General features: G+C 44.5%; 1 protein-coding gene across 1 annotated transcript in view; it reads left to right on the top strand.

Annotated features, from left to right (window-relative positions):
• The first annotated feature begins 4,383 nt into the window (after positions 1-4,383).
• Positions 4,384-27,789, top strand: part of TMEM260 (transmembrane protein 260) — a 29,843-nt gene continuing 6,437 nt past the window's right edge. The window contains exons 1-8 of the mRNA XM_018083017.1: positions 4,384-4,514; positions 18,316-18,493; positions 20,910-21,023; positions 23,614-23,793; positions 26,026-26,066; positions 26,427-26,510; positions 26,884-27,001; positions 27,336-27,508. Of these exons, the coding sequence (XP_017938506.1) occupies positions 4,414-4,514; positions 18,316-18,493; positions 20,910-21,023; positions 23,614-23,793; positions 26,026-26,066; positions 26,427-26,510; positions 26,884-27,001; positions 27,336-27,508 (989 nt within the window). The 5' untranslated portion in view covers positions 4,384-4,413. The remainder of the gene's footprint in view (positions 4,515-18,315; positions 18,494-20,909; positions 21,024-23,613; positions 23,794-26,025; positions 26,067-26,426; positions 26,511-26,883; positions 27,002-27,335; positions 27,509-27,789) is intronic.

Genomic DNA, 27,789 nt, shown 5'->3' with positions numbered 1-27,789 from the left:
TGTGGTGTTTTGTGTTTGGTGCTGCCAGTCCCACCCAGGTGGGACAGAATTCTCCTGTCTGGTCCTTCTGTGGTTTTACTGGTTTAGTCTGGCCTTGCTTAAAAAAATACCTTGCTTTGCAACGTTGAACAGCTGGGATTTGGGGATAGGAGGGCTTGGATCTTTTTAGGGAATGTGTTGGTAATTTTTTGTCCAGGATACTTTCTTTCTTTCACATGCCAGAAGAGTGTTGGGTGGGTCTGTTTGACTCTGTGCCTCTTGGCCATCACTGGCTTCGAATCCAAGCTGTGCATGAAATTCCTTATAAATAAATGGGCTTTTAATGGATGCATGGATTTTACAGCCTCAATATGTGTGGAGAGAGAGAGAGATGCTGGCAAGGCTGGCCAGTAGCTTTTGCTTCTGCTCCCACGTTACTGACAGGGCTGGTTTTGCTCTTTCTGGGTGTATCAGTTAATATGTGATGGTTGATATATTTGCAGTTATTCTCATTTTGTCCGTTAAAGCTCTTCCTGATGGAAAATACATGTCTGTGGATGTGCAGGGTCCCTGTTCTCTGTGCTGAGCAAAGCCTTGGAACCTGGTTTTTAATTGTCCTTCAGCTTGGGTTTTCCCTCCAGGGTGCAAATAACCATTACAAAGAGGGATGCAGGTTCTCCCAGTGAGGTGATGGATCGATGCTGGGATTTGTTTTTTGCTTGATGTGAATTATCCTGGTAAATAGAGCGAGCAACCAAACAGCACATGGGTTGACCCCACTTTCCCTGGGTTATTGTGGTTATTTTATCCCATTTTGGAGGCAGGAGGGGGGTTGCTCTTTCCCTAGTTTCCAAAGGCTCTTCCTAGCACAGCACCTGTGTGTATATGTGTGTGCATCACTCCCCTGCCAGGAGGAGTCAGAGGTATCAAGGACACCAACTAGGTGTGTATCACAGAGAGATGCTCCAGGAGTGGCCTGGGGTCACTGGCTGCTTTAACAGGCTTCCAGAACCCACATTAGAGGGAATTATATTAAAAGAAATCTCTTGGGATGGTCTCCTCGCTCCCTGTCTGTCCTTATTTATATTTATTTTTTTGGCCTTTTCTCCTAAATCTGCTGCTTGTCCCTGCTGTACCCTCATGCCTGTCCCAACCAGCAGCCTCCCCATCACTTAGGTGTTTTTTGGGGGTTATTCCCATGTTTCTCATGGCTTGAGCAGCCCATGGGATGCTTCAGCTGGAGTCCCCTGGAAAGTCTCTGCACAAGGGGATTAAGTTGCCCGTGCCTGAGCACGGAGCTCAAACTTGTGCCACCAGAAGCACTGAAGCTACTTGTGTGAGTAAAGACCAGCTTAAGGATTTGCTGGATCTGCTTTCAGGCAGGGAGCCTGGTATTTTCTTTTATTTTTTAAGCTATCTGTGTATTTTTTAATTGTTCCCAAAGTTTGCAGTAATCCAAAAGTGTCAAAGGCAATCGGTATTTCCACTGGCAGCTCTCTCGTGTTACTTACTGTTACAATAGAGAAATGAGGGAATGAATTATAGTTCAGAAACATGCACAGATGTTAAAACAGCTTAAAAAGGGTTCAAATAAAGTTAAAAGGAAAAGAACCCCAAACATTCCCTGTGGTGTTTCAAACATCAGCTCCAACCTTGCTGGGGATAAATCAGTTTTCAGGCAGCATTAGGCCTGTTGCCCGAACACCTTTATTAGGGAATCAGTCTGGACAGTCAGAAGTGTATTTACATCAGGAATCATAGAGTATCCTGAGTTGGAAGGAACCCACAAGGATCATGGAGTCCAACTCCTGGCCCCGTGGAGTTGGAGGGAATAAACCCTTCAGTTCGAGCTGGCCTCTGAAGATGCCTGAGGTCGTTCTCTCTCACGAGAAATACATTGAAATCAAGTTTGTGGGTGCTGCACTCTCCCTTTGTGTGTTTTGTTTTTTAATATTAGTATTCTTTACTCCTCTAGTCCATGGAGGCTGTAAGTGATGCCCAGGTATGTGGGTGGGAGATGGAGAATTAACCTGATCCAAAGTAGTCAGTTTTCCTTCTGGTTTTCCCAGTGGAATCCAACAGGCCTACAGCCCAGGAGCATTTTTTTGCAGGTCTTATTACTTTTATTTCCTTAATTCTTACAAGGCAAAGTTGTGCTGTTGTCTTTCAAAGCTTGGCAGTGGCAGCCACTAATATTTTATTTATATTATTTTTTTTCAGCTTTGTGGTTGGTTTGTGGCTGTATTGCTTTGGGGTTATTCTTGCCTGTGATATGAACCAATATCACAGTGATGTGCATGGATTTAATCTTAATCTTTAGTCCTTTTAGATGGACCTATTGCTGTATCCCAGGAGGACTTCAATGAAGGTGAAGCCATGCCTGGCTTGGGAACAGTGTCCCAACCAACAGCAGTAATGCCAACAGCATCTTCCTTTTAAAATGCACCATTTACTGAATTGTCAGCATTTAAAGGTGCCATTTGTAGAAATGTCCCCCTTTGCATTGCGTGTTAAAGACATAATTGTGCAGAAATTTAAAATATTCTTAATTTAGGATTTAAAGCCATCAGTGCCCTTGCTTTGTGTCTTTCCCATCTAACGATGGGACAAAGCTGCTGCGACCTTGGCACTTGCAAAATTAGCAGGACCAGTAAAACCAGGCTCTGCAAAATTGGATTATGAAATTTGAGGGAAAGGAGGAAAACCAGCGGTAATTTTTAAATTTTGTCCTCCCTTGGTTCATCCCTGGATGTGTTGTGCCTATTGAATGTGTTTATTATACATCATTAGGGAGTGTTCTCTGCAAAGAGAGTGTTCTCTGTATCAAGCACTCTAAAAATGCCAGTTATTATTAATTATTATGCTAACGTGGGTCTTTTTGTGGCAGTTATTTGTCCTGGTGTAAAATACAAATGAAATGCAAAATCTGAATGGGGTTTCTAATGGGATGCAGCATCCACTGACAGGTAAAAGAGTTACTTGCAAAGCAGAATTGCTTTAGCATCAGGGGAGAGCAGCATTCCCAAATATGGGGATGTAGATTTGCACGATTGGTGATTGTATTTTCCCTCTTTAAAACTATAAAGCTGTTTGTTTTGCTGGTTTTTTTTAATGAGAAACGACTGGGTTGTCAAAGAGACAATGCAGCTTGAGCGTTGTAAACTGTAGTGCTTGAAAGTTATTGAGTCAGTTGGTTTTAAATTAAAAATACACACACACACACACACACACACAAATGTCTGCATTTTGAGTGTCTCAGGCCATTCTTTGCCCGAGCCTACCTATATTTTCACTTATCTGTTCATAAAAGTCTCGCGAAAACACACAAAAGATATTTTGTGCAATGACATCAGAGGGAGAAAATATTCTTAGAAAATTTCATGCTGTTAAATCTCCACAGATTTACAGTTTTATCCAGTCAAATTAATGCAAAACCCCAATGCAAGCATTTGGATTTTGAAAACTTTGGAGGAGTGTCATTTCCTAATAGTAATTATTGGTTTTACATTATTTTTTCACAGGGGAGCTGATCACAGCCGCATATGAGCTTGGAGTAAGTATTAGTTTTATTGTTTAATCAATGCTCTCATTAACAGTTTTAGGAATTAAGGAAGTTTAATTAAGCATGGAGTAAAGTAGATTAATTTATTTTCAAACCACAGTTTTTACTAACTTATAAGTACAGCACGCGACAATTTACTTCAAGTTTTAAATCCAATTAAACTAAATTATAAAGCAAAGGCTTTACTGTATATACAGTAGCTGGCTTATTATCAACCCAAATTTTGTATAAGCTGGGGAGAATAAAATAAATCGGGTTAACAATTTTAATAAGTTTTATTATTTAATAAACTTTATTATGGTGCATGATCCCTTTAGGCAAGACCTTAGGACTGTCAGCGCGGTGGTAATCCGATAGCAGTGTGGTCTTTCAACTTGCTAACCAATAAAATAGTTGAGGAGCTGCTTTTTAAAAAAAAAAAACAACAAAAAACAAAAAACAAAACAAAACAAAAACCAAAAAACAAACACAACAAAAAAAAACGCCTCCAAAAAAAAAACAACAGCCTTTTGAATGACCCTAATATACTGTGAACCCAAACAAGGAGCCCTTTAAGGCACGCTAATGAAACGTGGCACCTCCTTTTTCTCGCCGCCTCGTTATTATGGGCGAGGCGTGGAGCCAAATCCACCGAGGGAAAGAAAAAAAATATTTGCGGACTTGAAACTGGTACCCAAAGGGTGGGTCGGGGGAGAGGTGCCGCTCGGAGACCCCCCTGGATCCCCGGGGGGAGATCCCCCTGGATCCCGTGCTGCTCTGCTTTTGATCTGGTCGAATTCCAGCCCTTTTCCAACCCCCCCCCGGTGTCGGTCTGTCCGTAGGTCGCCCACCCTCCCGGCTACCCCCTGTTCACCCTGCTGGCCAAAGTGGCGATGGGGCTCCTGCCCGGCGGCTCCCCCGCCTCCCGAGTCAACCTCCTCTGCGGCTTCTTGGGAGCAGCTGCCGCCTCTTTGCTTTTTTACACGGTTTTCAGGTAAAGTCATCCGGGGGGTTTTGTTGTTTGTCGGCTCGGGACGTTTCCGAAGGCTCCCTCTGTTCCCCTCTGGCCTTCGGACTAGTGTTTCCCCCCACCCCCCCCGTCCCTAATTAGTTCCTCTGATTAACCTAACAGCGATTTAATCTGAATTTGACCTTCTTTCTCACACAAAAGGTCCCCCCTTTATTTTTTTCCCCCTTTCTTTTCTGTTAAATAATAATAATAGCAATAATAAAAAGTGCGCCCTTTCCCTTCCACAGACGTGACAGGTTGTTCAGGCTCATTATCACAAATCACCGCTCGGTTTAACTAACCAGAACTAATGAAGTTTGTCGTTCTCGAAAGATGCAGATGGTCTGTTTAAATTAACAGGATGAGCTTCACCTATCGGGAAACCGTGAACTTGGTTTAATTGCAGCTCCCGGCGGAGGCGGATGGGCAGTTGCCTGCCGGTGGTACCCAAGCACCAGGGAGAGCATCCCTGCCTTTCCCTGCTGGCTGCAGGCTCGGGAGATGCCCGAGTCCATCCCTTCTCCCCGGACCTCTAACCTTGGGAGGAAAGGGAACAATCGGGATGCGCACGTGGTCGGGGCTGGGGGGGAGGTGGGTTTGTTAACCCCGCTCGTCTTTGATGTGCAAGTTCTGGCTGCTCTTAACCTCAGCCTGACCCATATTTGAGAGGATTATCACAACCCGTATAAACAATTTCTGATGTTCTTTTGCAGGGAAAATAGGGCACGTTTGGAGGCTGCAAGTGATATCGGGGCGCTCCGGGATGAGACGGGGGCGCTTCCTCACCCAGATTATTTTGACAAAAGCCCTTTTCTCCCACCCGTCCCCAGAGCTGCGTCGCCCCTCAGGGAAACCTTCCCAGAGAGCGAGAGCAACCCAGAAATAAAAGCAGGAATAAATGGGGGGTGAGGGGCCAGATCCTGCACAGCCTGAGAGCCCTGAGCTCGCTTAAACTTTGGTCCACGGGGTCCAAAATCCCCAAAATCTGCTGCAGAGGAGTTGCTTTTTGTGCCTCACCTTTCACGCAGCATCAGCTCCAAAGTGCACCTACCGGAGTTGCTTAAGTAATTCCTAAATATTTCCGTAGGCATTTAAAGTGATTGCTTTTACTGGTGGGTAATACATGTAATTAAGTCAGCATTATTTAATTTAATATCCTGTATTTTGCAGCGTATTTGGGGAGCTGGAAGTGGCGCTGCCCTCCCGTGCACAGTGCCCGGCGCAGCGTCGGAGCACAACCCGATTGTGTTAAAAACTCCTGCGAGGAGTTGCTGAGGGTTTTTAATATTTGGTTTCTGATTTCTTTTTTAATGATGGTTATTCCCATTATTGCAGTTACTGTGAAGCTCTGCCCCAGTTTTTAGTTTGAACTGCAGCGAGACAGTTCCTTTCCTGCCCAGTTTGTTGCACGTGAAATGATGCGATCGTCGCTTTGCAGAAATGAGGGTACGGGAGACCAATGACAGGCTAAATTTGGGAATTATTTTGGGAATTACTTTTGCACTTCTAAAGGTTTAATTTTTTTTTGCTGTTGTTGTTGTTTAATTGGATTTGGAAGACGGCGCTTCTGTCAAATTTAAAATTTGCACGAAGGAATGGGAAACCTGGAACCAAGAGATGATAAAAACTATTAGGACTTCTAGAAATTATTTATAGATAGTGACAGGATGAATTATTCAACCTGGCAAGGATTGATTGTTTTTTTGAAAATAATTGTAAGGTCAATTTTATTTCCAAATTACAGCATTACATTTTTCCTTTTAAGCAACTTAAAGCTGCTTTATTTTTTACAACATTCGCTTGGCCAAAAAAAAAAATAAAATTACTTTTGTTGCCTTTTTATCTACTTTAAAAAGAAAAAAAAAACAACTAGCAAGTGTTCACTGCATGAAGCCATAACTATCTGAAGGTGATGTGGTGTGTTTTTAACTGGGCTTGTTCATCCTCACGAATCCAAATGGGTCTATCAAATCCCCCCTCATTTTTGCCTCTAAATAAAATCAGCTGACGGGGTGACCCCTACGAGGCACCGGTGGGAAAAATCAGCACCTGCTCCTCGTGCTGCACAAAACGTGGACGTTAATATGAAAATATGTAGATGTTAGGAGCACAAATAATTGATGAAGTACACATCCTTCGGGAGCAACACGGTTCAAGTGGCAAATCTCCCTCCTCAAACAATAGCCACCCTTCAGCGGGGAGGAAGCCATCTCTATGGAAATGGGGCCGACGCTGCCCTATTGATCGAGTGAAGAAGACATTATACAATGTCAGTTGGGTTGTTACAATTTCATTTGTCGTCTGACCTGAACTTAACCTCTAAAACCTTTCTTTTCTCCCCACCAGCCGGGCAGGGTTGCTGTTTACCCTCGCCGGGTTTTTCCAGCGTCCCCGGACAGTAAATCTCTCCCCTTTTTTTTTTTTTTGTTTTATTTCCCCATCGATTCTTTTTGTTCGAGTCGTTTCCCGAGTTTATTCCTCGGCGGGTCGGGATAATTTTGCTGCTTAAGGAGAGAGTCGTGGTTCCCTCCGTGGCCGGGTGGCGTTTGGGATGTTACGGCACGTGCGGGATTAGGATCGAATTTTTTCCTTAAACAGATTCCTCCTCTGCCAGGTGATGGCTGGCGGGATGCTCCGCATGTTTGCTTATTAATTTCATTATATTATAGTATATTATGTTACTCATTTAATTACATTTTTTTAAGCCTGGATTGTTCCTCTTAAAGCAAAATTATGTCGAACCACGTTGATGCAAAAAGCCCCTTTGTCAGTAATCCAGACTATTTCGGAGCGAGCCGTTCGCTCCTTTGAGTTAGTTCTCCAATACGGATTTTTCTTTCCCCCCCCCCACTTCACAGTCGTAATAAACCGCCTGTAATTATCGTAAAATGGCATTTACAAAGAGTTTTCTCGGACTGCTTGTAAGTGAGGCAAATAATTCATCTTTGCTTTGAAGGAGGGGGGAGCTGCTTTATGTTTTTAGGACGCAGCGAGCGCGGCTGTAGGATTGTTTCTTTAAACAACTATTTATTTTTTTTTTACTGTGGGAGGCAAAGCATAGCAAGTTTACAAAGTAAACCAATTATCTTCTTATAATATGATTGCCAGAGTGTCATTTTCTGCACAGGGGATGCATTCTTTGCATTCTCTTGCAAAGAGAAATAGGATGCTTTCCTCTAAGTGCTTTTTCTTTTCCAGTGTACACCTTTCATAGTTTGGCTGTTTTGAGGTATTTAAATATACAAAGCTGTTTTATTGCAGGGGCAGTAGCAGAGTAGGTGGTGTCATTGCACAGGTGCTTCTAGTAAGTTTTTGCCAGCTTTATTCTGTCCGAGTTGGACACGGGGTTTGGAAAAGGGGGAAAATGTCGCATTAAATTAAGCCAGTCACGTTTCTTCATTATGCTGTTCTGGGTATTGTATTAACTTTTGGACTAATACATTATACATATATTTTTTTATATTTATTTTTTTTATATATATATGTGTGTATATATATATATTCTCTGCCCCCTAAACCTTCCAAACAACACGCTCTGGATGTATTTAAAAACCAGAGCCAGCTCTTCTCTCACTGCCAACAAAAAGCAGCGTTAGTTGTGTTGCATAGTGAAATAATCAAAATTATTTTATCATTTTGTTATCATCTTAACGCTTTGGAAATGGCACTTGACCATCCTGATGGCACTGAGCTTTCTGGCTCCTGGGCTGTGTGTCCTGGAGCTCTCGTGGGAAGGTCCCTAGGAAGGACCAGGAGGATGGGTGACCTTCATGGCCATCCCAGAGGAACCTCATGGCTGATGCTCCCTTAAAACTAACTGGTGCTGGGAAAAGTTGTCTTCTGCCTATGCTGAGTGAAGAAATACTCCATATCCCTGGGGTTCATGGGTTTACCAGAGCAGAAGTCATCCCTGAACAGTTTGACCCCTTTTTTTGTTGCCATGGTTAGGGGAAGATGGAGGCTTGAGAGAGGAGCCAGTGCCCGCTCAGCTGGAGTGGGAAATTAAAAAATTGGGCTTTGAGGAAGGAGGAATCTCTTTGCAGGGCATATTTGGATTTTTCCAGATTACAGATTATCATAGATTACCGCTGTTGTAGCACAGCAGGAGGATCTTGGGCATTTGGAAAACAGATGTGCTTAATAATAAGTAGTTACAAACTTTTAGGAGGGAGAGAAGAAAGGAAGGTACTCGTGTACTAATTAGCTTTTAAAATATCTCCCCTGGCCTCTGGCTAATTGATCTTATGTATATTTTTATTTTCTTTCCCACTTGTCGCCATAATAAACCGGCGCTGAGTTTAGTCTGTTTGAAGACATTACCAAATCTGTTCATTTGCATTTGGCTCTAAAGTAGGCACACGAGGCTGCAGTAACTCTGCTTCGTTTTGAAGTGAGGGGAGGGGGGGAGGAAAAAGCAGGGCAAAAAAAAAAACTCTTTTTTTTTTTTTTTTTTTTTAAAGACTGAAGAGTCTTTTCTGACAGCTAGTCAGAGTTAGAATTAGTTCAAGGAAATGTTAATAATGCACTGCCTGGCTTAATCCCTTTGATATCACCAGGTATCCTCCTGTTCATGGGTTAATTGCTTTAAAAGCGGAGGCAATATTCTGAGCGGTGGGCCGCTTCACCTTTTCACAGCTGTTACCATTGAGTGACAACTAAATCCCATGTGTAAGATGAGGAAGAGCTCAATCTCCAATTGGGAGAAAATTTATGTAAACCGCAATCCCTTCAGAATGTGCGGAAGTCACAGACTTTCTTGATTTACTCTGCTTTTCCCAGAAAGCTCCATTGTTCCCTTCCCTAAGTCCCATCAACCCTTTGTAGCAGAATATCACAGCGGCGGCAGATAGCTTGAAATATATAAATGCTATCATAGCTCTGATTAATAGCGGCGCTTATGAGTCAAGTCTGATAACGGAGCAGCTCTCCACTCAATTTCAGATACCGCTAATGGAATCTGTCTCCTGCAATTGTAATGTGAGAAGGGCTAATTTGCCATGGAGCTTGGAGCTGTCACCAGCCGGGGATTGGGGGGTCAGATGGGAGCTGCCAGGTTTTTGCCCTGCAGCTTGTATCTCTCGCTTTGAATAGCGCAGCCCCCTGCCTGCCAGGGAGCTGATAGGCCGCCGGGGGGTTTATGCCACTCGTACAATAGCGAAGGGCTGCATGGGCTGACTTGGTAATTGTGAAGCCAGCTCATTTTTATTTTATTTTATATTTTATTCTATTTTTTTTCCCCCCTCTCTCTCTCTCTCTCTCTCTCTTCTTTTTTTTTTTTTTTTTTTCCCTCTTCTTCTGCGGCTGCATAATTTCTAATAAGGGGTTTTAACAAAATGTCAGATTAGGAAAAGTTTCTGCAATTACCAAAAAAAAGGGAAAAAAACTTATAAAACATTTAAATAGCTCGAGCCGGTTCCTACTGCGGGTTGGGGTTTTTTGGCTGCTGGTTATTACAGGCACCCGGGATAAAGGTGTACCTATTTTCTAAGGATTGTGAGTCAAATAATGGGTTGAACTAATATACCCTTTCCGCTTGCAAAGACACCAGGAGAGAAGTTCTCATTTGTGATGGCTGGAAGCACAGTTTTTACAACTCAAGTGTGAGTGCAGGGGGATGTTTATTAAAGCGGCGCAGCCGTGTGTGCATTTTATCGGTCTGTCATGAGCTGTTCCACTCGCTGAACTGCTCTGGAATAGCTTGGCATGGAGGCATCGAATTTAATTACCAAACTTTCTTGGGAAGGCGTTGCTAGAGGCAGGCTCTGCTCCAGCATGGTGGTGGGCATCCAGGGGCGTGCAAGGTTTGAGGTTTGGGATGTCTCGTTCCTTGCTCCCCTGACGAGTTCTCACAGGGAGCTCTTCCCATCCCTGGTGTCCGGACCCACTGTGGACCCACCAAGGTCCTCACTGCCATCCAGGGCACCTCACTGCAGGGCCAGTTTGATCCTCCCAGTGAGAGGATCCAAGGTGACGTGGCCCCAGGGCACGAGGGCTGGGGTGCAAGATGCCTCTTGCATGTGCTGGTGACATTCACAGTACCATATTTGCTAAGGGTACCAGCAGATACAGTGTTATCCTACAGAGGTGGTGTCCTTACTGGACACCTCCAGTCCAGGAGGACATACACAAGAGGGTGCAAGGACCAGCTCCCCTTTGCCAAAATCCTCACCAGCTCAGCACTACTTAACCATCTCTTCAGCTTGTGGTGTTTGGGTGAAATAACTAAAAGAAAGAAAAGTCAGGAAGTGGTGGCAGTCCCTGGCTGGGTGCTGCCTGCTCATCCCCACCCCATAAATCCCAGGAATCTGTGGGGATGCTGAAGTTGGGTGCTGAAGTCCCATTTGGCACGAAGGACATCAGTCAGTTATAGCCAAAGTACCTGTTTATTTTTTTTTGTTTGTTTGGGGTTTTTTTTATGGTTTTTTTTTGCCTCTTTACTTGGTTTCTCTTCTCTCCTCGTGACCATGAAGACTCGACCAGGACAGATAAGCCAAGCCCTGCTCTCCTTCCTCCTCCTCCTCCAGCGCTGGGAGCGGAGGCTGCAGGCAGGGCTTAAGTGGCTATTCAGCTGCAGGTCCTTGAGGAAGAATAAAATCTGGTTTGCTATTCCCTGTAGTACCTGCACTGGCTCTTCAGTGCTGAGAGCAAGAGAAACTGCCTTTTGTCGTTGAGTGTTTGTGACTAAGAGGCAGGAAAACCCAGAGGGATTGGGTTTTTTGGGATAATTATTATTATTATTTCGGTCCTAAACTCATGTTTGGATTTTTGTTTGCGTTTTATTTTTAAGTAATTCTTCTATTTCAGCACCAATGAAAATATACATTTAAAATTTGTCCGTGGGAAGCTTGGTTGTTGAGTCTTCTACGTCCCATTCTTTTTAACCTACGTTAAAATAAAATTGGTTTTTAAATTAATTTATTAACAAGTGGAACTTATTAGATTCAAAATGTTAAATCTTTAATGCACTTGAAATAAAAATACATTCAAGGGATATGTCTTTGCTACTGCAAAGTGAAGTCACAGCATTGCAGAGGCAGAAGTTGCTGATGATGTACCTGGAGCCTGTGGACGTGTACAGGGAACCACTGACATCAGGGTCATCATCTGCAGATGCAGGGAGAGACTGAAATTATAAAAAAACCCCATTAATTAGTTAATTAGTGTGGATTTTAAAATATAAGGAGAGTTTTTTCTTATTCCACTGCCTAAGAAAAAAAAAAAAAAGATGGAAGGCTGAGATCTGCTGCCTGTAAAGTTTTGGAGGGAACAGAAGGCAGAAATAATCAGCTTATTTCACTAGGTACAGATAGGTGTTTGCAGTGTTAAATACATCAGCTTCAAATACAAACCATTCCAATTATCTTACTTTTCTTAATGAATCCAGTGCACCGAAGATTGCATTGGAGGAAAACATTTTAATTAAATTCCAATTCCCCCATCCATGTATGGCTTTATACCACTCATCTAATACGTTTTTTGCAAATTATGAAATATAAAATGTCTGCCATTATTTTCTAAATAAAAAGTAAAAACACTGCTGGAGTTTTTTGTTAAATCCACGTAGATGTAACCTGTGCTCTTGGCTAACAGAAAGTTTTACCGAACTTAGAGGAAAGGCTAAATTTTAAATCACAAACTGACTTTTTAGTGGTTGGCAACAAATGAGAAGCTAAAAACTATAATGGTAAAAAAAAAAACCCACATTAAAATTTTGAATTTCATTTTCCCTAAATGTTCCTGCAAACTCTTTAATAAAAACCTGCAGGTAAAATAGTCCTGATTAAGGCAAATCTGGGCTTCCTGCGTCCTTGGAGCTGAGACCCAACCACACATTCTTTCAGTTGCGTGCCTGAAAAGGAAAACAAAACAATTATTTTTTGGTTTTAGTCTTTTCCTTTTATGTTTAGGGGTGCCATGGGAAAATATTTCTCACAAAGGACCATGTGCCCTCTCCTTTGCTGACTGTTTCTGTCCCTTCTGAGTGCGTTTTCAGCTGATGGGAATTTCTACCCACGTTCAGAAGTTGGTCGACTGATAGGAAGGGACCTTCTTCCGACCTGTCCTGTCTTGATAAAGTGCTCCACGTGCTTTGAGCAGGTCTTGCTCCAAACTAGTTATTTTGCAAAATCAGAAATACAAGCTGTTCCCTTGACTTTTCCTCCACATATGATAAAGAGACCTGGAAGGTGTTTCAATCCTTGAAATGGGGCAGGAGGTGGTAGCTGTAGTACCCCTGGGAGAAGCTTTGAAGACTTTCCCACTTCTGACTTGACTTCAGATCTTTTCTTCTTTCATGACCTGACTTGTGTGTGCTGGGGCTGTTCCAACAGCAAGGTAGTGTTACTCTGAATGCTTTCTCGCAGGTGACTCAGCCTTCTTCTCCAGGAGATGGTCCTTGCCAAGCCCAAGCCTAGGATCCCCCCTCCACTGCACTGAGCCTTACAGTGGGGTTTTGCCCATTTTTGCTCCTTCTTATAAAGTCTCTCTTCTTGAAGGAGTAGCTGCCAGGCAGCCTTATGCCTACAATGTGCTGACAAGTGAACACTGGATGGTTATTTCCACTGCCATGGCTTTGTTGTTGGCAACCCCTTCATCCTCTTGTTCCAGTCATCTGTTCTTTCTCAAACTGGCTCCAAAGACTGGGGGAAACAAGCTGGCTTTGGGGGAGCAGATAGTTACCCTCTCTGCTCCCTAGAATCAGTGGGATAAAGCCCTCCTAGATGTTCCTTTTACATGAGGCCAGTCGAGGATCTTGGGCCTTCGCCATGTTTTTTGTGGCACCTCAACTCAGTTTGAAAAATGTGTTCAAAGACAAAAGCATGAGTAGAAGTTGAGTGAGGATAAGTCTCTGCTGCTCTCTGCTCCAGAACCCTGATGTGCTATCAAAAGGACAGACAGTGTTAAGCAAATAAAAGGTATTTTCAGGAAAAAACCCAACTATTTCCTTCTTCTGACCACGGTGCACCTGCAAGCCTCCAGCCAATGTAGATGGAAGAGTGTGGGTCTCCAGGCTGGGTGGCAGAGCCTGAAGGCTCTGTGATTCCTTCTTGTCCAGCAAGGCTTCACTGCAAGAAATATTTGCATTGTCATTGTGAGTTGTGGTGTTTGATTTCGGTAAGAATGTGACCACGTGCCATGAGAAAACCCCTTCCTGCCTTCCACACAACAAATGGTGTGCTGGTCTTGTTCCCTCTCCATCTCGACACTGGTAGTTGGGTTGTTGAAGTCTTGCTGGAGTTATGGGAAGTCTCCTTTACCTCTTGTGTTAATCTTCTACAACATACTGTGTCTTAACCACAGAAGTGCTGCCTGTGCCTGTAATTGAAGCAGCCACCATCTTCTGGCTCCCGAATGTCCTGCTTCCATGTGCAACATGTCACCACCAGCATCTGCGGTTGTAGATTGCACTGTCCTGCTTTGCAAAGCTTTTCATCCTTTTTGTAGAATCACAGAGTCACAGAATGGCTTGAGTTAGAAGGAACCTTAAAGATCATCTTGTTCCAACCCCCCTGCCATGGACAGGGACACCTTCCACTAGGCCAGGTTGCTCCAAGCCCCATCCAACCTGATCTGGAACACTGCCAGGGATGAGGAAAAAAATTCTTGGCTTGAAGCTTCTTGACCTCAGTTCCAGAACTCTGCCCCATCCCTTTGCACTTTCAGTTCTTCCCATCTCTATTTTACTCACATTTTTATGCCTTTTCCAACGAGTTTTTGCATCTCACTCTGCCCTCCTTCACTATACACCCATCAGTGTCTTTCCCACCTTGAAGCTGTTCTTTGTTTCACAGTGGTGTAGGTGGCTGACCTGTGTTGTCCATGCCTGAGATTTTTTGTCACCTCCTTGGGCAGTGTGTGCATTTGAGGTCATCACAGTGTCACTTCATGCTGGAGACATCCAAGAGGCTGCCAGATGGCAGAGGCAGTGGTGCATGGAGGTCGAGCAACATGAGCTGTATGACCATGTTACCCCATTCTCGAGGCAGGGTTGATTTAATTTGGCCCCACCATCATGCTGACAGTTGCATGGGATTCATTTCTACTTGTCCTTCTGGTGTCACTTGGTACTGTGAGCTGTTGCCTTGGGTGGACCTGATGGACATGGCATTTTTTTCTGCCATGTGGTCTTCATCCACCTTGGGAGATACCTGCTCTGGTTGCTTCCACTTGTGAGAGATTTTTTTCTGAATCAGCAAACTCACAAATGCATAATTTGCTTTTCTGCTGACAGAACCTGCAGAAAACCTCTTGGTCTCCAGCTTCCACTTCCCAAAGCTGTTATCTTGATGTTCTTCAGGAATGCAACACATTTCCATTTGTTTTTTTTAACATCCAGTGTTCTTACAGGAGCTTAGTGCTCCGTGCATGCAATGGACTATCACAAAGTGAGGTTAACAGCCTGGCTTTCCCATGAGTTTCATAGGAAACTTGTTCAGCCTGGAGAAGAGAAGGCTCCAGGGAGACCTTAGTGCAGCTTCCAGTACTTAAAGGGGCTCCAGGAGAGCTGGAGAGGGACTTTGGACAGACAGGACAAAGGGAATGGCTTCCTACTGCCAGAGGGCAAGTTTAGGTGGGATATTGGGAAGAAATTGTTGGCTATGAGGGTGGTGAGGCCCTGACACAGGTTGCCCAGAGAAGCTGTGCCTGCCCCATCCCTGTAAGGGTTCAAGGCCAGTTTGGATGGGACTTGAAGCAACCTGGTCTAGTGGAAGGTGTCCCTGCCCATGGCAGGGGATTGGAACTGGATGATCTTTTATGTCCCTTTCAACCCAAACCATTCCATGATTCTTTCTATTATTCTATGAAACTAAAGGCAGCACCAGCTCTGTTGACAAACAGGTCTGTGAACTCTGCCTAGTTTTGGATCCTGACCCTCCAGTGCTCGGTGAGCAGAGGTGTCCTCTGTCCCACATAGCTGGGATAAGTCTTTAAGCTTGGGTTGAGTAGCTTTTGCTTAAGCCTTATTTCATAAAACTCGACTTGCAGGTTTGAGACTTTTTATCAAGAGGATGGGATTTCTTTCATCTCATTTGAAACTCTCATGATATGCTTAAGTATTTTCTGGGAAAGACAAGGAAAATTGGTGAATGGTTGGACCGTTTGCCTAAAATGGTGCTTTTCATCCTAAGATTTTTGGGAAGGTTGTTTTACCTTTTTTTTTACCTTTTTTTCCCTGCAAGAATTTCAAAGGGATTTGCAAAGTTGTTTCTTTATAACTGAAAGTTTGAATTGTTTCAAAAGTTTAGTGCAAACGTAGGGATGTTATGTAGTGGGTTTGTGTATTGGGAATCTCTCGGGTTTTAATTATACATGGCCAGGTTGCCCTTTCCTGGTGTTTTTCTTTAGGAACAGAAGCCACTCCTGACTCAATTCCTGCAAACTCCATTGCATCTTTCCCTTTTCTGTTTGGGTGCCACATCTTTCTGGTGACAGGGAGGAGGAGAGCACAGCCAGAGCTCTCGAGGCTGAAAACTCTGCCAGACAGGTTGTGTTTGTCTCACTTCTCCCTTAGAGGAGGTGGACTTGGGGCTGCTGGGGTGGTTTGGTAGCAAAACTAACACAGCCGTGTTCATGCCCCTGAATGCCTTTTCTGTTTGCAGTTGTGTGATTTTGAAACAGTATATTAGTGCAGTGAGTGACGGGTCTTGCCTTGGAGAATTTCATACCAAATATTTGGACCTGTGTTGAACAACGGGGAAGTTTAGACGTTGGAAGAGTCCACCACAGTGACATGTGTTGGTGAGCACAACAGCAGATACCCGATTTGCTACTGAAGAGGTTCCAAGTCACCTTTCTTCAAAAGTTTAATGTTTAAATCTGTACTTTGCAGACACAGGTTTAGAGTCATAGAATCACAGAATGGTTTGGGTTGGAAGGGACTTTAAAGATGATCTCGTTCCAACCCCCTGCCATGGACAGGGACACCTTCCACTAAACCAGGTTGCTCCAAGGCCTGTCCAACCTGACCTTGAATATTTGCCCTTGATTTGACATTTGATCTGAAACAGTCCTACTTGCTGTCAGTTGGGAGTTTTCAGGCTGTTTTTTTTTTCCACTTCCATTGATTTTTTGAGACTTCTTCCCACAGTCTTGGTGTTGAACTCTCTACCACCTTTAGCTTGTCCTGCTCTGGCCTTGAACACCTGAGTTGCTTTCTTTTTCCCCACTGTTAACTCCTTACTTCTCACCCTCCAGCTGCCTCCTGCAGCTGCAGATCTCAAAGTGCTTTGCAAAGGAAATAAAAATCATTAGTTCTATTTTGCAGATAACTGCAGATACTTCATCAGAAGCAGCAGAGTGGCTTGTCCCAGGCTACCCAGGATGTCCAGTGTCGATGGCAGGAGGAGGACAAGACACCTGGTCTCACGAACCCTGCTTCTCATTTTTAATGGATTAAAAATTCCTATTCAGACTGTCCTTCTTTGACATCTACTGAAATAGGTTGTCTGAACTGAGCTCATTTCAGGAAGGTGGAAGAAAAACTTACCCAAGGAGAGGAGCCCTTGCTAAAGAGTACTCTGCCAGCAGGGCACTTCTGCTCTTAGGGGCTGTAGGTTTTGTGTCCTTTGGTTGCCTTTTGTGTCAGAGCTATGTCAGGGTAAGTCTCCTGTGGACATCTCCCCTCCCATCAACGCTGGGTAGAACAAGTCACCTGGGGACATTGGCTGTCCTAGAGGATATGGCCACTATTTAGGACCAAATTACACAGGTAGCTTGATTAAAGAAGTTTGGTAGCTTATAAGTTTTGTTTTAAACCTGCTGGAAATGTTAGAAATGAATGGAATTGTGCGTCTCTGGGATGGAACCGGAAAATGCCCAATTTGTGGCAGAGACTGGCTTAGTCTTACAGAGGGATGGTGAATTTCTGGAGAGAAGCTTTGTCCACAGCTATTTCTGGATTTGGATAAGGCTTAATTGAGCTGGTTGTGCCCTATGTGGCATCTTTTCAGGGTGACTTCGCGGAGGGGAGACCTTTCAGACAGGCAGAGTTGGAGCTGCTCCCAGTGGGACTGGGTGGGAAGAGCCACTGTTGCGGAATGGGCCTAATAGGTTTCCTGGGCTGAATTCCATCTTGTGGGCTCCCTGCATGCCGGCTGCAGCCTCAAACTGAGTTGGCCGAACAGCTCTGTGGGGAATGTGTGCCATAATCCCATCTGGGAGTCGCAGAGATGACTGGCTTTTGGGCTCACAGCCATCCCAACTGTGGGTGCTTCACCCACTCCCTCAGACTTACTGGAGCCAACACCCATTTTCCATGCTCCCGACCCTGGTGGACACCTCTCCCTTCTGGCAGCACGGGTGCCACAATCCTCACCAAACCCACTGAACACCTTCCCCCCCTCCCCAGGAAAGCTCTGCTCATGCTGTCCATCATGAATAACTCTAATCCAGTCTTTATTTAGGGCTGCACCCTTGCTGGCATCTCCTCCGGTGGAGAGTATCCCGTTAGCGGCGTGACTCCCGACCCGCCGGGCCATCACTCGTCAGGGACTCTGGGCCAAATTCCACTCTGGAAGTTTTCGTGGCTTTTGCAAGGAGCAAATTCTTTGGTGTTGGGGTGGCTGGCAAACGGGCTGGCTCTTCCTGACCGCAATCCTTTGGCAGAGAAATTATTAGGAAGATATTAACCATATAATGTTTTGGCGGGGTGGCAACCGTCGCTACTGCTACAGTATGTTTTAAAAAAACAAAACAAAAAACAACTTAAAAAAAAAAGAAGGACAATAAAGTAGGCTTTTTTTTTTTTTTGTTGGAAAAGAAGATTTCATGTTATCTGTGTTTGCAGGCTTTCTGGCTCATATGCTGGAGGAATCCTTGCTGCGGGGGTGTTTTCATTTTCTCGTCTAACATGGCAGTGGTCCATCACGGCGGAGGTTTTCAGCTTAAACAATCTGTTTGTGGGGCTGCTGATGGCTCTCACTGCTCATTTTGAGGAGGCATCCACTGCAAAAGAGAGATCAAAGGTAAAACATCTCAAGCAAAGCGAATAGTTCTTTATCTTCTGTTATTTAATTGTCACCTGTCTGTTTAATTTCCTATTTGTTTATTGCTGGTTTAGTTTTGTTTAAGTAAAAAGGCCAAATTTTGGGACCTGGTTCAGCACCTGTGCTGGGAGATGTCCATTCCTGACCTACCTGGATGTTCAAGAATGCCAGACATTGAAAGAAACCTGTACATTTTGTTTAAAGATTGAGATGGGACCTGTTGGATGCATTTGGGGCTGGTTTGTTTAATACCACGGCGTGGAAATATGAGAAGCAAAATCATTTTCATATAAATGTTTTAGTTCTTCCTGCATCAAAGACACAAACTAGGCTGTGGGTGCTCAAGGTTTTGTTTTAAGAACTGATATTTTTCTTTGGGGTAAATAGATGTATTTTACAGAAAACTTCATCTAATCAGAAACCCAAGTTTCTACTCAAAAACAGAAACAACCAAATTTTCAGTCAGTATTTCTTTTGAAATTAAATGTACCCCTAAAATAATGCCATTGTTAAACACAGAGACTTTAAATTTCATGCTTTATTCTCTACTTTCTAAACAGACTAGGCAGCCAAATGATATTTTTGCTCAGCAGTCTTGTTCTTTCTACTTTGGTTTGCCTGAACATCTGATCTCTTTTCCTCCGACAGACTTGCCTGCTGTGACTCCTGTAAATTGTGTGAATAAAAGGATTTTTGTCAGGCTAGGCTAGAATTTCAGGAGCCTGCAGTGGTAGTTTACTCAGCTTCGTGAGTTCTCAAATAACATGTTTTATCAATGGTTACAGAGACCTTGTTTCACCACTGGAATTTTTTATTTTTTTTTTATTTTCTAATGAGCAATGCCCCAAGATCCCCACAACCTGAACTCCACGGACATGGAGTTGGGCATTTTCCAACCTGCTCCCATGTTTCCTGTGCCCAATTTCCAACGTGATTTTCAAATGAGATTTTCAGAAGCAGTTAAGGAACTTGTTTCAGTGGTTTTTTGGGTGTCTGGCATCCCACACCTCAAAGAAGCCAGGCTGCCAACAGCAAGCTCGTGGTGCTTTTCATAAATCAGATGGGCATACAAACATCTCCAGGGGTGTGCTTGGGGTTCATCAGTATACTTATAAAATCACTGAGGTGGTTCAGAGACCTGCCAGGCAGCTCTGAAAAGGTTTTTCTGAAGTTATGGCAGGTGTTTCCGTGACAAGGGAGCATCCAATGCGGAATGCTGAGCAACTGATTTATAATTACAGGGTGATCCCATCACTACACCAAGGCAAGTGTTTGCATCTCACACACCACCCTCACCAGTGGCTGAAATAAGCAGGGGACATTTAAGTTGGATATTAGGAAAAGGTTCTTCATCCAGAGGGTGGTCAGGCACTGGAACAGGCTCCCCAGGGAAGTGTTCACAGCACCAACCCTGACAGAGTTCAAGAAGTATTTGGACAGTGCTCTCAGGCACATTGTGGGATTTTTGAGGATGTCCTGTGCAGGTCCAGGAGTTGGGACTCGATGATCCTAATGGATTCCTTCCAACTCAGGATATTCTGTGGTTCTGTGGAAGTGCTGTCCTCCTTGGGGCTGGCTGGGAAGGTGAGGATGGGTTGTCTGCTCCTGTCCGTGGGACTTTGGTGGCTTTTTGCCCACTGAGGAGCTGCCCTTGGCATGGCTTCAGGATGTAACATGGACCAACTGGGCAGTGATGGTGGAGGAGGAGGCAAATTCAGAGGAGGAGCAGTGGTGTAGGTGGCATTGACCCAAGGATTCTGTATGGAGTTGTCCTTGTAGCCTTCCTAAATGAATATCAAAAATCCCCTGCACTGTGCTCTGTAGTCTGGATGTGTTACCTGTTTTATCATAAAACTCTTTTGAAGATGCTTGAAATTGATCTTTTAGATGAATGAGGGATATCAGCCTTAATTCCCAAAGTTTGTGTAGCCCTGACTTCATCCCTCTGTGCCTGAAGAAGAGTTAAAAATCATTCCTGTTATGAAAAATGAGGTCTCTGTATATAGAGGTATTATTTCAGGGTATGACTTCTGAAAAAAATTGCACCATTTGGAGTTAACTGCACCCTGTGCAACCTCCCCTGTGCATCTGGGGTTTGGGGATTGGATTGGACTCATCGTTAGGATGGGATGATGCTATGTGGGATCTCTGTGTGCATGGACACACAGCAGTTAAACTGGACACTTCTTAAAGAATATTTTCTGTTAAACAAATGAAATCTCTCCGTAAATAGCCAAAAATAACCTGTTATCCATGTTATAATTGACCAGTGCTCGCTGATGTATTTGCCTTTCTCTTCTAAGGGTGCTGTGGGCTGCGCTGAAGCTTTTTTGATCTCTGCGTGTTTTTGCAAACCATAAGCAGTGATTGTGGATGTTTTTTTCTCCCCTCTCAGATCTCTAAGCTTGGTGCCTTTTGCTGTGGGCTCAGTCTGTGCAATCAGCACACCATAGTGCTTTACATCGCTTGTATCGTGCCTTGGGTTCTCGCCCGGCTCTTCAGAAAGTCGGTACGTGTTTTGCTGACCCTGTTTTTCTGAATCAGTGGGTAATTCTTTCCAAGCACTCTTGCCACCTCTGTGTTGATCTACAAACAGGGAGAGTCAATGGTCTGTCTGAACTTGTTGGTCATAAACCACTGAAGTTACAGTTCATCTGTCTGACACCAGAGCCGCTGATCTAAATGGGGCCTGGTTTAAGGGGGGGCCTCCAAAAAGGCTGGAGAGGGACTTTCGACAAGGGCATGGAGTGACAGGACAAGGGGAAATGGCTTTAAACTGAAGGAGGGCAAGTTTAGATTTAGATATTAGGAAGAAATTGTTGGCTGTGAGAGTGGTGGGGCACTGGCGAAGGCTGCCCAGAGAAGCTGTGGCTGCCCCATCCCTGGAGGTGTTCAAGGCCAGGTGGGATGGGGCTTGGAGCAACTTGAGATAGTGGAAGGTGCAGAGGGGTTGGAACTAGATGATCTTTAAGGTCCCTTCCAACCCAAATTATCAATGACTGTGATTCTGTGATCACAATTTAGGAGCTTTACTTGTGCCAGCAGTCCGTGACCCACTTGTGTCTCCTGGCACAGGAACACTCTGCCCCAGCTGTTTCCAAATACCCTGTAAGCTAAAATAATACTGGGAGCTAAAAACTGCTCAGCCTGTAGGAAATAAGAGCAAGTTCAATGACCTACCAAATAGGAGAGCAGATAAATATCTGTTGGGGAGAGTCACAGCCATATGCAGTCTGTGTGTGCTGCTTCTCCTGGCCGGTGACACTGGCTTGCTCCTGCCATGAGCTCACCTGGAGATGAGTTTCTGTATGTTGGCTCCCTGGTGATAACAAACAAAAGCCCTGTCCACTCATGGTAGAGCATCTTCTGACTGCTGTTGATAGTTGATGGTGCAGCCAGAACAAGCAGCATGGCATGAAAGGCATGGAGGTTTGTCTTCCCTTGGGATGTCCCAGGCTTGGTGGCCTCCAGCTCTGATGTGTTCAGGACTTGAGAGTCCTAGAAGAGATCAACTCTCAGGTGAAGAGCTGGAGAGGACCAAAGAAAGGCTGACCTTCATTGCAACAGCAAGCTTTTGATCCCCTCAAATCTATCCCCTTCTCAAGATGTCCCTTATTTTACACCTCTTTTTATTAAATTTGATTGTTGTGTAATAAGCTGAAAACACATTTTTGCATTCCTGGTGTTTGGAGGTGATATGCATCCATTTGGATGAGGCTCCTGGGTGCCATTCAGGGACCCTGCCCTGCTCTTTTCTGCTGTAGCTGGTTTTCTGTGAGTCAGTGCACCAGGCTGGATGCAGATGTGTTGTAGGAACTCTACTTTGCCCGTGAAACAGCGGCACGTCTCAGCCATGCAGGTGCTCTGACCATTTTGGAAGTGGCTCTGGGAAGCCTCCACCTACTTCCTCCTCTCTCTTTTGTCCCTCTGAAGGTGACAGTTGGGCACCCTTAACCAGAAAAATCCTGTGTGGTTCTCAGTAATAGCACAGGGTGAAGCATTTGAGCTGCAAGAGGTGCAGTGCAACTCAGGGTAGCCTGATCCAAAATCTGTTCAGCATCTCCAACAAACCTCTTTCTGGCTACATAATTCCCTTAACACGATGAAGACTCACTTCTGCAATATATTTGTGTTCTTCAAACAGAATTTTTAGTGTTTTTTTTTTAACCAGGGAGGTCCAGAGAGGCCTCTGTGATTTCCAACAAGGACAATACTGTGCCAATATAATAATCCTGGAAAATGCTTTAGACAGCCCAGTAGTGCCTGCTGCAGAAAACCACCTAATAAGAAGGATAATTGATGGAAAAAGTGCCTTTTTTAAGTAAAAATGAGCCATCTTTCTTCTGAAGAATCTGGCCATCACCCTTATCAAGCTCCTTTTTCTGCCTGTAGATCATCCCTCTGAATTGGTGCCTCTTCCCTGTAACCCCAAATGCCGAGGAAGTGCTTTGATTGACAGGGCAGTGGCTAAAAGATAAAGCCAGCGTGCAATATTCTAGGGTGGGATTTTCCAAAGCACTTAAAGGAGTTAGGCACAGAAGTCCCTTTGAAAGTCTTGTCTTCCTGACCCCTTAGGCAGTCTTGAAAATCCCACCCCAAAAGTTGGCCTATCCAATTTAGCCACTGTAATCACGATAAAGTAAATGGCAAAACTGACTCCTGATGATGGTGGTGATGTGTGTAGTTGTACTAGAGCAGCATTTATGTGGGGTTTTTTTTTTGCCAGATGGAATACCAGCCAACTCTTAATCGCTGCAAAGTGGGTTATCTCAGCCTTGCAGTGCTTCAGCCATCTATGCATGTCATGCCATGATTTAAATGTGAAAGATGCAATGAGTATGATACTCATGAGTCCTAGCTAATATTATTTGCTTCACTTAAATTTCACCCTGCCATGCAAAGGAGATCAGTTTGATGCAGTTTCCTAGTAATCCACAAAATCGTAAGGTTTAACATAGCATTTTGTAGGGACTTACTATAAATTGAGAGATCAGCCCTGTGTAAATATATTTGATGTTTTTTCTTTATCTGTTCTTGAAGTTCCAGCGTGATTAAACTAAAATAAACATTGTTATGCAATATGACATATTTTGGTGCAGGAATTGTCCCCAGGCCATTTGCTGAAGTTGGGTTTATGCTTCTTGGCTGGTTTGCTGCCTTATCTCTATCTGCCGGCTTCGTCCTACCTCAGTCGAGCCCGTTGGACATGGGGAGACCAGACGACTCTTCAAGGATTTTTGACCCACTTTCTCAGGGAAGAATATGGGACATTCAATCTGGTAAATAAGGGTCGTTTTCTAAATTACTTTCTTTCTGACTTACGCAACTGTTCTCTGTGACGATTAAGGGCTCGCGGGGAAAGAAATTGAAAATGTTTCATTTTTTAAGGGTTTGTTTCTGATTTCGACCTTCTGACCTCTCAGGTTTTCTGGGAAATGGATCACGTGGCTGGGAAAGCAGAAAGATAATTCTGTTTGCCTTCATGGGGTGAGCCATATTATTTCCTGGGAGCTGTCTGGTGTCTTGTGTATGTAGAGCCCAAAGAGCAAACTGTGCTAGAGGGAGATGGTGACATCAATTTGATGGTTTTCTTGTTTTAAGACAAATATTTTCTTATTTCTCTATTTTTAACTCGGACATTTAAAGAGGTCACAAGCAGCTTTCGTTTCAAAATTGTTCCTCTTAACTTGCTAATACTGAATTTAAATGAATGGTTGGTTTGAGGGGGTTTCAGGAACCTCTGATTTGAGTTACTGAGGTCTGTGCTCTTGCCAAGGAAGGGAAGCATTGCATGGTTGCTTGCAGAGTGTAAGGTTTGCATCTGCCTCCTCCAACCCTGACTAGGATGTTTGGCTGTGGCCACCCAAGGAAAGCACTTGCCCATCGCCCCAGTTTCTGTCCTCCTGCTTCAGAGATTTGGGTGCAGAGGGCTGGGAAGTGACACCACTGGGAAGAAAAAGATAAAAAGGTGTGGTCTACTTGTTATGTCACTCCTTGAAGCCCCACATCCTCAGAAGTTTAAACCCCTGCATGCAGCCAACGTGATGCAGCGAGCACCATCACTGTCCTATTACAGCTGTGTGGCTGTAGGATGTGTGTCAAAAGACACGATAATTCCTGCTGCTGCCACTAAATCTTTCCAAAACTCCTACAGAGATAAGATCCACCCTCTGAAGGACTTCTGAGATTTCCCCTGTTGCCCTATTCCCAGCCGCCTCCCGAGGATAAGACTCCATTGGGCAGAGCAATACCAAGGCATGCAAATCCCCTAACTCCTCTCTCCATCAAATATGATGAATTCAAGTTGATGTTCAGGAGGCTTAGGGATGGACTGCGTGTAATCCTACACCACAAATCACATTTGAACTTGTCTGAAGCAGGAGCAATAAATACAGCAAAATCCAAGCGTTTGGTCCCGGTGCCAGCTGGGCTAATTCCAGAGCACTGCCTGGATGGACAGCCAGCCCTTGCATCCCGTAGCTCTGTTTTAAGGGCAGACAGGGTCTTAAATCACCTCAGAAAATGCTCAGGAGAAGGTTCCACCTGTAAGCCAAGGATCAGAAATGTCATCTCCTTGCGAGGGATGTGTCTGGGACCAGAAGCTGTCAGCCGCCAGCAAAGTGGAGCTTCAAGAGCTGTGAGCTGGCTCTCCATCCTCTAACACTTATTTTTTAATTAAAACCTGAATGCAATTAACTATTCCATTTTTATTGAGATTAAGTATTCCTTCCAGTCCTCCTGAATCTGTTTACCTTATCTTTTTTCTGGTAGCCACCGCTTTTCCAACAAGCAGCTGTGAAGGTTAATTCCTCACCTCCACCGAGCATGTCTTCTTTCCCAGACTTGTGCCATAGATTGCAGGTCCCTGCAATAAAAATTCCCATGTATCTCATATAGATCTCGTACAGCTCTGTCAGGGCAGAGGAGATGGGGGCAAGTCTGCTAAGCAAGGAGGAATTGAGGCCTGCAGCTTCTCTCAGGCTGTGGGGAGATGTCCCAGAAAATAATTGCACTGTGCAGATACAGGACGTGGCCTCAAGTTGTGCCAGGAGAGGTTTAGATTGGATATGAGGAAAAATTTCTTCACAGAAAGGGTGTCAGGCATTGGGACAGGATGCCCAAGGTAGTGGTGGAATCACCATCCCTAGAGGGATTTAAAAGCCGTGTGGATGTAGCAGTTGGGGACATGGGTTAGTGGTGGACCTGGCAGTGCTGGGTTAATGGTTGATGATCTCAGAGGACTTTTCTAACTTAAATGATTCTATGATTCTATGATATAGCAGAGATCAGGCTCAAATCACCAGGGTAATCTGTTGTCAGCACTTTGAAAAAATGCTTATCCAGGAAGTAAACCCGTCACATAAAACAGGAATGTGGGAGAATATCTTGCAATGAAGGTTTGAGTAGAGCTTGCTGCCTTTTTGCAAAGAGAAAATTGAAAGACTTTCCTTGTCCCAGTGATAGTCAGTCAGTGTGTAGGTTTCTCATGTGCTTCTTTCTTTTCAATACAGGCCAAGTCCGAGACAGGATCCAGTATGAGAGAGATGCTGCTGTGAGTAACATCTTGATATGCCTTTTAGTGGAGAGGAACCTGTTGCTGCTGCTGGTATTTTGGCCAAAGTGGCTCCTGTCCTTTTCCTAGTCTTGATCCAGAGCTAGACCTGGTGTGTGTCACAGGGACAGCATGCATGCCTGTTTGTTTTCCCATTGAAATGCTGGATCCCCCTCCCCAGTGATTTTTCCTTCAAAATCCTGCCACGTAAACCAGCCTTGTTCCCTGGTTTCTGGTAAACTTAATCACAGAAGACTGGGAATATGTTATGTTGTGCTTATTCCCAGTTTCTCCTGACACTTTACCTGAGTGCAAGGGGTGATTAGGGGGTGGCACATCCATGCACTAATTTCTCCACAGTTTCCAGCTGGCGCAGATGAAGTCGGAGCTCTCCCTTCCCGTCCTTGCCCTGGCACTTGTGGCCTGTGTGAGCACAGCACTGCTGTAAGTAGGAGGAGAATATTTGCTTTGATATTCACTTTCTCACTGGCTTCGTGGGCAGCTTGTTTTACCTTCTCCTTGCTGGGGCAAAAATTGCAGCAGTTGGCTGTGGTCATCTGTTTGTGAGAGCAAAATATCCCTACACTCCTGGTTAACCCTGTGGCTTTGTGGGTGGCAAGCTTAAATATCCTGAAATCTTCGTTGTTTTTGTGCTTTGAAAACAGAAGTTTTATAAATGGCAAAGGTAAAGAAAGGCTCATCAGCTCCTTGTATTAAATGCATTTAGGTGTGCAAAGAGTTGGTGGTTTTCAAGCACATGTAGCTTCTGTTTTGTTTTTCATCGTGCCTCAGGAGTGATACATTACTTTTTTTATAGGACAAGGCAGCAGAAATCAGCTGTGATCTGGCTCTTCACTGGAATGCTTTGTCTTTATTCCCTTTTCTTCGCTTGGAGAGCAAACTTGGATGTTACAAAGCCTCTGTTTCTAGGCGTGGTGAGTTGCACTCTAAAAACTGGTCTGGCATGTTAATTTTTGGCAGAAACATTAAAAACCTTAAAACCACCTAACCAGGGGGCAGATAGTTGTTTTGAAGCTGCATAAGGTACAAAAATATATCTACTTATTCTGTTTCTGGGGACACAGAAATAGGGCCTGTGAGAAGCTGTGGCTGCCCCATCCCTGGAAATGTCCAAGGCCAGGTTGGATGGGGCTTGGAGCAACCTGGGCTAGTGGAAGGTGTCCCTGCCCATGACAGGGGGGTGGAATGAGATGAACTTTAAGGTGCCTTCCAATCCCAATTCTGGGATTCTGTGGTGTTGTGTCCCAGGTGGAGAGGTTCTGGCTGCAGAGCAGTGCTGTGGTGGCTGTGCTGGCAGGGCTGGGCTTGGCAACCCTCACCTCCCTCAGGAACACTGTGCTGGAGGGCAGCCGGGTGCTGCCCTGGCTGGAGTGGCTCTCTGCCCTTGCTCTTGTTGCTTCTCAAGTTTGGACAAATTACAGGTAAGAAGTCCCCTGGGCACGTGTCTTGGTGCAGCCCCGCAGGGCTGTGGGGTGCTGTGCAGTTGGGGTGCTCCTGTGAACCCCCCACTCCTGCTCCTGGGGTTTCTATCCGTGTCAGGAAGTGGAAAAGGCACTTCTTACATCCCACCTAAGATTGCATGGTCACAACCTGCAGGACTCCCTTGTTTGTTCTCCCTCAGGGTCACCAAGCACCAACTCCAGGCTGTAAATAAGGGTGTCATGTAGGTTGAAGGAAGAAAACTCTGTAGATACTTAAACTT

Source organism: Manacus vitellinus, unplaced genomic scaffold (genome assembly GCF_001715985.3).
Source record: "Manacus vitellinus isolate BGI_N305 unplaced genomic scaffold, ASM171598v3 scaffold_6_pilon, whole genome shotgun sequence".
Lineage (NCBI taxonomy): Eukaryota > Metazoa > Chordata > Aves > Passeriformes > Pipridae > Manacus > Manacus vitellinus.
This window is presented reverse-complemented; position numbering and strand designations above follow the sequence as displayed.